This window comes from Marmota marmota, unplaced genomic scaffold (genome assembly GCF_001458135.2).
Source record: "Marmota marmota marmota unplaced genomic scaffold, marMar, whole genome shotgun sequence".
Lineage (NCBI taxonomy): Eukaryota > Metazoa > Chordata > Mammalia > Rodentia > Sciuridae > Marmota > Marmota marmota.
In genome coordinates, this window is record NW_025999853.1 from 42,489,756 (window position 1) to 42,502,105 (window position 12,350).

Consider the following 12,350-nt stretch of genomic DNA (forward strand, 5'->3'; position numbering starts at 1 on the left):
GGGCTGGCCGCGGGCCACTACAGATGAAGGGGACAGGGCCGGCACGACCATTCCACCCGGCTTCGGGCGCCCCGGGCACCAGGAGGCGGTGTCCGCGCAGTCAGGGTCCGAAGAGACTTGGCCTCAGGCCGTGCGGGGCTACTCAGGGCGCCCGCCGCGTCTCCGCTCTGACTCAGCATCCCAGTCCCCCACAGGGGGCGGGGGCGCTCGGCGCGGCAGGCCCCGCTACCAGAGCCTCGCGCGGCCTCAGCCCCTCCGTCCGCCCCCGCCCCACTTCCACTTACCCAGCCGGGTCTCCGCCGCGCCACCGCCAGCGGGTTCCCGCGGCCTTCTGGAGCCCGGGGCTACTTCCGGCTTCGCGAGCCCTGGCCGGGGGTCACGTGACCGGCGGCCGGCGCGCGCGGATGCGCGTGCGCACGCCTGCCGGCCGGTCCGACTACCACCACAGATGCTGAGAGCTTCCCCTGCCGCTGTAGCTATGGGTCGGAGGGTGGGGAACCGACCACATCCACACCTCTGCCTATTCCTCCGCCCCGTGGCCCTAGTTCTGAGGTTGAAGCTGGAAAGCTCTGCGCAGTAAACACAGTAATTCAGATTCCCTGAACTGCAGATCCCACCCTGTCACCAAGAGCCAGCAGAGCACGGAGTGCGGTGACACTGAGGAGCTAGGGATTGCAAACATTCCAATAATCACAGGTGGGCAGCATGCTGGACACGTGAGGGGCTATCGAAGAGGAATAGTCTGTAGGGAAGAGGTTTGTACTTGTTTTAAAGACCACTGTGATTGCAGTAGTGCCAGATTATCATCTCACAATATTCAGAAATGAAATTCTTGGGCTGGGGCTGTAGTTCAGGGGCAGAGCGCTTGCCTAGCATGCATGAGGCACTGATTTCGATCCTCAGCACCACATAAAAATAAACAAATAAAATAAAGGCATTCTGTCCATTTACAACTACAAAAAAATGAAATTCTTTAATATGTTCACTTAATTCCCTCTTTCAAATTGTATTTGGGAAAATGACAGTATTGGAGGATTAAAAAACAGGTTCTGCTTAAGCAGGTTTTGTACCTTTATAGAGATCCCTTCTGGCCACGACTGCACAGACAAGGGCACAGAATTCTGCTGATCTATAGCAAGATTTCTGAGTGGAGAGGAAGAGGAAAGAGATGCTTCCCAGACCTAACTACAGCAAACATCATTGAATGGGAAACCCTGGCCGAGTGGTTAAGAGGAGAGGCACTGATATGGAGCAGACATAAGAGTTGGCAGTTCCAGCTCTCTCTGCCAGTTACTGACTTTAAGCAAGTTTCTTCTCTTTCTAGGCCTCAGGTTTTATCAAATGCACAATGGTGATAACAAAAGTCCACTCCAATGAATTCTTAGAAAGGAAGTTATTTTATTAGAATTTTAAACAATATTTAAGTGATGAAATAATTCTAACAACAAGGTATTCGCTACTTACAATTCCAATCAATTTCAGTTCTTTTATGTCATGACAAGTGTAAAGAACTGTCAAAGTTCCTTCTAACAGTAAAACCCACAGCTCAAAGCTGTGGGAGGAAATATGACTGAGCCAAAGAACTTCACGTTGACCACATAAGTGATGCACATTGAAACACCACACAATACTTTCCTACAAGTCCAAGCCACTTGTGAACCAATTAATATTAGCATTAAGCTTTAAATAAACTGTTAGGCACAGGACTAAATCAGGCATCATAAAACCCTGTGGTTCCATAGTCAAGTCATACAAATCCCCAAGTCTTTTGCCTCATTTATCTCAACTGTAACAAGTGAGATTCATCCTTGAGACAATCATTTGGGTGCTAGCTTTTGAAAATAAGGTAATTGATGGGACTGTTAATAGTACTTGGGGGGAACTTTGAGGAATGACGATGAGAATTGTTATACATGATTATATAACAGAAGAATTCAATTTCTATTTACACTCTGATTTCCACATCCTGATTTCTCCTAGCTCTACACATGGGAATCTTTTGAAGGGCTTTAAAGAATTGGGGACAGCTAGGCATGTTGATATACGCCTGCAGTATCAGCTACTTGGGAGGTTAGTGTAAAAGAATTGCTTGAGCCCAGGAATTTGAGGCCAGCCTGGGAAACACAGCAAGACTCTGTCCCTCCCCCCAAAAGAGCTAGAGAAAGAAGATAACAATTTTCTGCGTGTATAATTAATAGTACAGTATTTGTACTAAAAAATAAATTCATGTTTAACTTACAGATTTTTTTTTTTTTTTTTGGTAGTACTGGGGATTGAACTCAGGGTCTTATACATTAGGCAAGCTACGTTGTTACCACTGACCTACATCCCCGGACCTAACTTATGGAATTCTAGATGAGTTATGAGGTAGCTACCATTATTTCCCCATTTTTGAGATGGGGAAACTAAGGCAGGAAGAAGTTATTTAACTCGATCCAGGTTTTAAACTGGTATCTAAACCTACATACCTGGGTCCAGAGCCAGTGTTACATAAGCTTTTAGCTGCTATGCTACTCATTAGTGTACTTTGAATAATTACTACTATTGCAAGAGATGTGACTATTTCTTCCATACTTCAGGAGAACCTAAGGAAGAAACACCCATAACTATTTTTAAAAACATTTATACATTCCACTGACCTATTTTTATAGTTAACTGCCAATTTAGTTTAGTACTTTTATTCCATGATGTAAGGAAATTATTTAAAGTCTCCTGTGGATTAAAACCCAGAAAAAGATCAGGTGCCCAATTCAGAATTCAATTTTAGGAAATTATAGGCCACTGAAGCTCATCTACAAAACTTCTAGGCAACACATTGGCCTAAGGCAAAACACCCAACAAACCCTCCCAGAAAAAACAAAAAACCAAAAACTCCCCCTTTTCCTTTTGTGATGCTGGAAAACTAACGCAGGGTTTTTTTTACACATACTAGGCAGGTGCTCTACCACTGAGCTATACCCATCCCCCACAACCTCTTCCCTGAATATCTTAATTTGGCCTTTAAAATTTAAACTTAAATGTCTGTAGTTATTCTGCTGCTTGGTTTTATCCCTCCTCTCTTTCAATACTACTATTGATACTTGCTTTCTCCAGTAGTCATGAATAAAAATGAAGAAGGCAGGGGAAGTGATGCTAGTAATTAAATAGTAGCTATTTACAAACATTATAACCACATAGGTACACTGTACTCTTAAGTATACCCAATAACAGAAAAAAAAAAAATTGGGATTTTAATTCTATGAACAGATTTACCTAGGCTTTTTCAAAAGCAAAAACCAGAATGAAATTGCATCATGTAACCTTTTAGGGCTGTAATTAAGTGAAATAAGGCATCCATGTACTCATATTTGCAAACTTTTAAAAGGAAAATCAGAGTGCTTAAGACAGGGAAATGAGGCCAAAATTTCTATAATAATTCCAGGAAAGACTTGGTAGATTTCACTACGTAAAATTTATTATTTTTTTTAATAAAAAATGTATAACACTGGCACCTACTTTTCAATCGATTAATTTATGAACCCATTCTCTTTCACATTGGCTTTGAAACAGTTTAAAGAAACGTAATGGCTATCTACAAAAAATTAGTTTTGATTGTTGCATTCCCCCCAAACTTTATGTGTCTGCACACATAAAGAAAACTAAAAATTTTTAATATTTTATATTCATCAATTTTTAAGAAAAGTACACTGTTTTCCACTGCTATGGTCTTTATAAAGAAAGGACTTAAAGTTTCAAATAAAGAAAAATTAAGATATGAGGCATAACTTTGCTGTCTTTAAACAGCATTTTTATATAGAACAATTTGAGCTGGCATGCAAGCAACTTCTCTTGTTGTCACATACCTGTATATAGGGAAAAGTACACCCACTTTACAGAAAAATTCTAATACATATACTGCGGTAAGCTCAAAACAATATTAAAAAGACCAGTGTGAATGGCACACAAAAATTTCTTCTTTATAAATTATTAACTGGAATTCCTGATCATGAAGTAGGCACAGGGAAATCCAGTCCTTAGGGCTTTGCTCTCTGGAAGAATACCTGTAAATAATTAAAAAAAATAAGTCAGAAAATAAAATCTTTTTCACATAAAGAATGGTTCCAACTTTCTGAGAGATAGTCACTCTTTTTTTGGGGGGCCGGGGCGGTGGATAATGGGGATGGAACTCAGGGGCACTCAACCACTGACTTATATCCCCAGCCCTATTTTATTTGTTTGTTTGTTTATATATGGTACTGAGGATTGAAACCAGTGCATCACATGTGCTAGGCAAGTACTCTGCCATGGAACCACAACCCCAGACGTCCCCCAGTCCTATTTTGTATTTTATTTCGAGATAGGGTCTCACTGAGTTGCCTCACTTTTACTGAGGTTGGTTTTGAACTTGCAATCCTCCTGCCTCAGCCTCCCAAGCTGCTGGGATTCCAGGCGTGTGCCACCATGCTCAGTGAGAGTCACTCTTTTGTAACATGCCAGATATTTAAAACACTTCATACTTTATAAATTCACACATAATTCAAGATAAGAACTTTCTCTTCTGGAAGTCTAGATATAACTTGTCAATATTATGCAATTGGGAAAGTAATGAAAATATGCTATTATCTTTAATGCTGTAAGTTTCAAGCGGTCAGAAGAAAATATGCTTTTGATACCTCTCTACCATCAAAATTAACATAGGAAAAAAATTAACACTGGAAATTAAATTTTGAGGATGAAACAAGTCAAAGATGAAGTAGCAGTTCAAATCCTTAAGGAATTTACTATTTATATGATGATTAAATGGTGGTTCCAGTTCAATACTTGAGATACAAAAAAGTAGGCTGGAGGTTATGCCAGGCATTGGTTCAGTATCATACCCTACCATCAATATTGCATTACTAAATGATAGGTGGTGAGTTCATTGAGGACAAGAACCATATTTATCATTGTATTTCTAGCACTTAGTAGATCCACTATTCATCTGACAAAAAGCCTAAGTGCAGAGAAAAGGATGATCACCATTTGAGCAAACAAAATGATTTCAAGGAGGTGAGGTTTAAGGAAAGCCTAGAAGAACGGGTAGAATTCATAAAGAAAGAGGGATGCCAATAAGGCAGAATTTTTGAAAAATAGCATGAAGAGCAACAGCAAGAATAGCAAAGACAGTTCCTACAAGAGAAACTAGAAAGGTAATCTGAGATCAGAATCTGAAAAAAAATTTGTAAATGCCTAACTAAAAACCATGAACTTATTTTTAGTAAATGATGAGTTTAGGAAGGTTACGGGGAAGGGCAACAGACTTGGAAGTACTGCTTGACGTTTTCAAATAGATCAGCCTGGCTAGAACAAATGAAGGGGACATAGGACCCAGAGAAAGAGGAAAGAATCAGTAAGATCTGAGATCAACAAGATATAGAGGGAGAAGTAGACAGAAAGAATGAATTTCATTTTTTTATTAGAAGAATAATTCTAACACTGAGATAATGCTACTACTAAAAGACTGTCATCACTTCATAAAGGTTGTACAGATCAAATAAGTAACATTCAGAGCACTAACTTTTTATAATGTACCTATAATGTTATTGATCTAATAAAGATTTCTTTGATCTTCTAATCAAGTTTGATTTAAAATTTACTGAACATAAGTTATTTCCAGAAATAGTTCTCAATATTCTCCCACACAAATTCTTTTGAGATGTTTAAGCTACGAAATTATAATTATGAAAGTAACTGACAAGGGAAGATGTTGGAATCAGTCAAAGGATGACACTTTTAACTATTTACTCAATAAAATCTTTTGAATTATGAATTCTATGGAACGTCTTGGGCAAAATAACCAGGTTATTCACTCATTACCTGCTACCAAGAAATTCAGTACACTGTTTTGCTCTCAAATTTACTGAAGGTAATAAACAAAATGTGAAATGTCTGAGGACCTAGGTGAAAACAACATAATCTTCCTCTCATTAATTTTACTATAAATATGAATACCAAATAAACATTTGGCATTTCTTGCCAACTTACAAGGGTTTTCTTGTTTAACTCAGTGGTTTTGCAAAATAAAAAGAGCTTTGATGGCAAACTTAAGGATTCTCCTTTTTGTCTATTACACAATTCGAATGTTTCAAGATAGGATGTAAGCAAACAACTCATACTTTTGTTTATATATATATTTAAATATTTATTTTTTAGGTGTAGTTGGACACAATGCCCTTATTTTTATGCAGTGTTGAGGATCGAACCCAGGGCTTCACACGTGCTAAGCTCTACCACTGAGCTACAACCCCAGCCCTTGTTTATGTATTTTTAACTCCCTCCTTTCAACTTAATATGGGCAGCTGTTCTTGAACATTGTTTTTTTCCCTATGTTCCTATTTACTTATGTCATGGAACCGTCAAAGAGACTGGCATTTTCATACAATACATTCAAGGTATGTAGACATTCAGTGTGCATATTTAACTTCATATGATCTTTTCTAAGAGCTTAGTTGAGAGGGGTTTCATGGAAACATCTGTTACTGCAGATCTTAGAAGCAGTGTTTAGAGCACAAGATATCCCAAAGTAACTACAGCATATATACATTCTCTTTGGGCCCTCAAGTATTACCTAATTGTAGGAAGATATAGAAATTTCCCAAAAACCTACCTTTAAGTAATTTTTAAAAACTTTAGCATCAGGCTGCTGAAGTGCTTGACAAAATTCCTGTGGGGCAGGAAAGAGAATAGATATGTTAATAATAAACCCATCTTAATTCAAATCCACAGTACTATTAAAAAAACAAAATAAAAAAATAACTATTTATTATTCATTCATTCATTCATTCAGGTACTGAGGCTTGGACCCAGGGTGCTCTGCCTCTGAGTTACATCCTCAGCCCTTATCTTATTTTTAATTTGAGACACGATCTCACTAAGTTGCTGAGGTTGGCCTCAAACTTGTAATTCTCCCGCCTTAGATTCCTAAGTAGCTAGGTTTACAGGCATGTGCCACATGCCTAGCTTTTTTTTTTTTTTTAATTGTGGCAAAATCACAACTTACCATCTTAACCATTTTTACATTTATTTCACTTTGCATATGATCCAAAGGTTCATCCATGTTTTACCATTTGACAATATCCTTCTTTATTTAAGGCTGAATAATATAACATATATTCCATATTTTCTTTATCTATACACTTATAAATGTACATTAAGACTGTTTCAAATCCAAGTACTTCTATACAGCTTATAAAAATCAACCCAAACAGATTCTCATTACAAAAAATTTTAAGGCATTTTCAAATAGAAAACTTAACAGACAGGCTGCCTTCATATGCCTCTCCTGGACAAGGTAAACTCATGCCTGAGAACAGCAAACAGGACAAAAATTACATTGCTACAGCTGTAAGGGGTCACTCAGTCGAGTTAGATCTAAAAAAAATAAAGATAATTTTCTAAAGTAGAATTAATCAGAAAGTGTTGTCAGAATACAAGGCATATGAGAAATGGAGACCGAGGTAGCTTAAACTATCTTTTTTTAAAAAATATTTTTTAGTTATACACGGACACGACACAATATCTTTATTTGTTTATTTATTTTTATGTGGTGCTGAACCCAGTGCCTCACATGTGTGAGGCAAGTGCCCTGCCACTGAGCCACAACCCCAGCCCTTAAACTATCTTTTATAATCAAATCACTAGATAAAAATATGAAAATTTATTTTGGCAATCTGGAAAGATATTAGCTATAATTGAGTGGTATATTTCTATTGCTCATAGGCAAAGAGTTTATATGAATAATTACTTACTGATTTCATAAAAATGTTTACTTGTATAACTATTTCCAAATTTTCAGTGATTCTTTAAAAAACAGGATTGATTATAGGGTTGGGGATGTAGTTCAAAGGTAGAGCACTTATCTAGTATGCATAAGGTCCTGGTTTCAATTTGAGCACCACAAAAACAAAGCAAAAAAAAAAAAAAAATGTCAGAATTATAAAAATTTTTTAAAGCATTTGTTTTTTAGGTGGGAGATCTCATGAAAATTGAAGGGAGGGCTGGGGTTGTGGCTCAATGGTAGAGTGCTTGCTTCACACATGTGAGGTACTGGATTCAATCCTCAGCACTACATAAAAACAAATAAAGATATTGTGTCCATCTACAATTAAAACAATATTTTAAGGGCTGGGATGTAGCTCAGTGGCAAAGCGTCTGCCTTGCATTCACAAAGCCCTGGGTTCGACCCCCAGTTCCAAAAAAAGGGGACAAAAACCCCCCAATATTTTTAAAAAATCTGAAGAGAGACCAGTAGACTAGAAGAAAGGGACCAGGAAGAGGGAGGAGATATTATGTGTATATAATTATAATTATATAATTATAATACATCAATAAAAATATGGGGAAAAAAACCCTGCTATTACAACCGGGACAGCCAGGCGCAGTGGTGCACACCTGTAATCCCAGCAGCTTGGGAGGCTGACACAGGGAGATTGCAAGTTCAAAGCCAGCCTCAGCAAAAGCAAGGTGCTAAGCAACTCAGTGAGATCCTGTCTCATTAAATAAAATATGAAATAGGGCTGGGGCTGAGTGGTTGAGTGCCCCTGAGTTCAATCCCCAGTATTCCCTCGACCCCCATCCCCATAAAACAAAAACAAAACAAAAAAAACAGCCCATTGGTGGGGGGACATTTCTCCACCCCCTACCCTTCTAATGCTGGGTACTGAACTCAGGGCCTTATGCATGCAAGGTGAATACTCTACCACCAAGTTCTACCCCTAGCCATAAAAACTCTGAAAGGACATCACTGAAAGACATCCCGTGTTAAAATGTCCATAACTATCCAAAGCGATCCAAAAATGGAATTGGTGCTTAGGAGAAATGGCATGAGGTCTGCCAGTAATGTGACATTTGCTGCTCTCTCTTTTCTCCTTGATGCTTAAGCTGGCCACCACATCCATGAAGGGATGTTTCCCCATCTGCAATACCTGGGCCCAAGTGACACAGTGGTCAGGGACTTGGTGCAGGCCACGATAGTGAATTGTAACATGCACAGGGAGCTCAGTTGGCACCAAAAATCTTGTCTTTCAACATACCTCAGATCCAATAGAAAAACCATTGGGTGCAGATTATGATGCTTAAGAACATGACACCATCACCCCTCATGTGATTCTATTTAGATTATGGAGAGCAGATCCTGGTGGATGTAGAGATCAAGAGCAGTAAGGAGATCACAGAGCACATTAAAAAAACAAAACAAAACGGAAACAAACAAACAAACATGGGTAAGAATAAAGAAAACCCTCCAGAAAGAGGAACAGGAGAAGTTCTCTTGCCCAGTCCACTTTGGCCTTAAAGGTATTTCCTACGGGAATGCATCTGTGAAGTGGAAGGGTAGATGCTTTACTTGGGCCTAGTGCCACTACCCACAAAGGGGAATTAGAAAGCAACTCTGAAAGCCATTGTGTGGGACTAGGTAGTTGACCACAGGAAAGTTGGTTTCTGCCACTAGAAAGACTGTGGAAATCTAACTGCAATACAAGGGACCCCCTTTATGCACCTGTATATAAGGATGTGAGGAAAAGAGCATTCACTGGCTGAGATGCTAAATAAATACCCCTGCTCCATCAGGTTGACAAAATGCTTATTAACTCCAAAGACAAAAAACAAAGTGAGCTATAGTTTGAAAGCAATCTCTATCATCAAAATCCCAATGACATTTTTTACTAAAAAAGAAAAAAACACTACTAAAGTTCATATGGAATTACAAAGACCCCTATTAGCAATATTAACCTCAAGAAAGAACAAAGCTGAACTCATCATACTTTCTGATTTCAAAAGATGTTATAAAGCTACAACAAAAATAAGTATGGTATAGGCATAAAGAAAGACACACAGACCAAAGAAACAGAATCAAGCCACAAAATACATCCATATGTATACAGTCAACTGATTTTTCTTTTGGTGCTGGGGATTGAACCCACGGTCTCACTGAGCTACATTGCAGCCCCAGTCAACCAATTTTGATAAAGGTGCAAAGAATATACAATGGGAAAAGAATAGTTTCTTCAACACATATCATTGGGAAAGCAGAATATCCCCATAGAGAAGAATGAAAATAGATCCTTATCTCACACCATACACAAAAATCACCTCAAAATGTACTACAGTCTTAAACAAAAGACCTGAAATTGTAAAACTCAGAAGAAAGCACAGTGGGAAAGCTTCAAGATACTGGTGTTGGCAATGAATTCATAGACATCATGAAAAAGTACAAGCACCAAAGTAAAAATAGATAAGCAGGACTATAGCAAGCTAAAAAGCTTCTGCAAAATAAGCAACAGAGTGGAAAAGCAATAGCTATGGAATGGCTATGGAAGGGGAGAAAATATTTGCAAATCATGTAGCTGATAAAGGGTTACATATATAAGGCACTTCTACTATTCAATAGTAAAATTAAAAAAATAATAATCTAGGTATGTGGTGGTGGGATGTAGTTCAGTGGCAGATAACTTGCCTATCATGTGTGAGGCCCTGAGTTCAACCCCTAGCACCACAAAATGAAAATAACAAAAAGCTCATAACCTAGCCAGAAAATGGTATATAGACATGAACAGATATTTCTCCCAAGAAGACATACAAAATGACTAGCAGATATATAAAAAGATGCTCGAACTGGGGTTGTGGCTCAGTGGTAGAGTGCTCAACTAGCATGCATGAGGCAATGGGTTCGATCCTCAGCACCACATAAAAGTAAAATAAAGATATTGTATCCACCTAAAGAAAAAAATAAATATTAAAAAATAAATTAAAAAGATGCTCAATTATCACAAAACCATCAGGGAAATAGAAATAATAAAGACTTATCATTCCACACTTAGTAGGATAGCCACTATTAAAAACAAAACAAAACAAAAAAACCCCACAAAGCAGGGCATGGTGCCTTGTGGTTGTAATCCCAGATATTAGAATGGCCTGAGCTCAAACTCCAAAATGAGTTGGAAGTCAGTCTGGGCATCCCAGCAAGACCCTACCTCAAAAAACAACACAAAACACAAAATAGCAATAACAAAGATGAGAGTAGGTGAGTATGAAAGAACAGGAACTCAACTGCTGATGTGAATGTAAAATGACACAGTTGCTGTGGAAACAGTTTGGTATTTCTTTTTTTTTCTACTGGTACTGGGATTGAGCCCAGAGGGCTTTACACATGCTAAGCATGTGCCCTACCCATAAGCTCCATCCCCAGTCAAGTATAAAGGTTCTTAAAAATATGACTGCCATGCTGGGCGCCGTGGTGCATGCCTGTAATCCTAGCATCTTGGGAGGCTGAGGAAGGAGGATCACAAGTTTAAAGCTAGCCTCATCAATTTAGTGAGGCCCTAAGCAATGTAGTGAGACCCTGTCTCAAAATAAAAAATAAATACACAAAAAAGGATTAGGGATGTCACTCAGTGGTTAAGTGCCCCCTGGATTTAATTCCTGATACCAAAAAACAAAACAATAAACGACTGTCATATGATCTAGTAATCCCACTTCTGGGTATTTATCAGAAGAATCAGGATTGCTAAGGGATAGCAACACTCCCATGTTCACTGAAGCATTATAGCCAAGATGTGGAAATAACCTAAATGCCTACTGATAGAATAATGAAGAAAGAAAATGTGGTATATACACACACACAGTGAAATATTCAGCCTTAATAAAGGAAGTCCTGCCATCTACAAGAATGAATATCAAAAGTACATGGATGAACTTTGAGAGCATTATCCTAAGTGAAATAGCTGATCATACAAATACTCCATAATTCCCCTATATGTGGTAACTACAATAGTTGTATTTATAAAATCAGAGCAGAATGGTGGTTGCCAGGGGCTAGGGGAGGGGAAAATGGGACTTGCTAAGAAACATAAAAAGTCTCAGTTATGAAAAATTAATGCCTTCTAGAGATTTGTCTAATGTTGTATAGGTACAACACTGTACCTACAATTAACAATAATACATTATACACTTAAAAATGTTAAGAAAGCATACTTCATGTTGTTGTTTTTTTTACCACAATAAAGTGTAATTAAAGAAAAAACCCCACAAACCCCCAAAACACCATTGATGAAAACCGAAACCTTAGAATCTATACAGGAGATTTTAATTCTAGCTTTAATGAAAAGTTTGAGACCTTGTTAGCTCCACATACTATTGAAGTCTAGAAACACATATGCAAAGAAAATAACTAAAAGATATCCTTTATAAAAGTATAAAAATATAAGCTAGCTTTTTGATCACTTACCTCAAAATAGTTTTGTATTTACAACACATATATTGATAAACTTGGCATAAATCTTCAGAACAAAGAGTATATTTTTGTGTGTGTGCATTATAATGGGGATTGAACTCAA

General features: G+C 38.1%; 2 protein-coding genes across 3 annotated transcripts in view; both read right to left on the minus strand.

Annotated features, from left to right (window-relative positions):
- Tbk1 (TANK binding kinase 1) overlaps positions 1-436 on the minus strand; it is a 45,294-nt gene extending 44,858 nt beyond the window's left edge. Inside the window, exon 1 of the mRNA XM_015483057.2 lies at positions 285-436. The gene's annotated coding sequence lies outside the window, so the exon portion shown is untranslated. The remainder of the gene's footprint in view (positions 1-284) is intronic.
- A 2,996-nt stretch (positions 437-3,432) lies between these two features.
- Positions 3,433-12,350, minus strand: part of Xpot (exportin for tRNA) — a 39,124-nt gene continuing 30,206 nt past the window's right edge. For both annotated transcript variants that reach the window (XM_015483058.2, XM_048805785.1), the window contains exons 24-25: positions 6,626-6,682; positions 3,433-4,040 (exon numbers count right to left, since the gene is read on the minus strand). In XM_015483058.2, the coding sequence (XP_015338544.1) occupies positions 4,014-4,040; positions 6,626-6,682 (84 nt within the window). In that variant the 3' untranslated portion in view covers positions 3,433-4,013. The remainder of the gene's footprint in view (positions 4,041-6,625; positions 6,683-12,350) is intronic.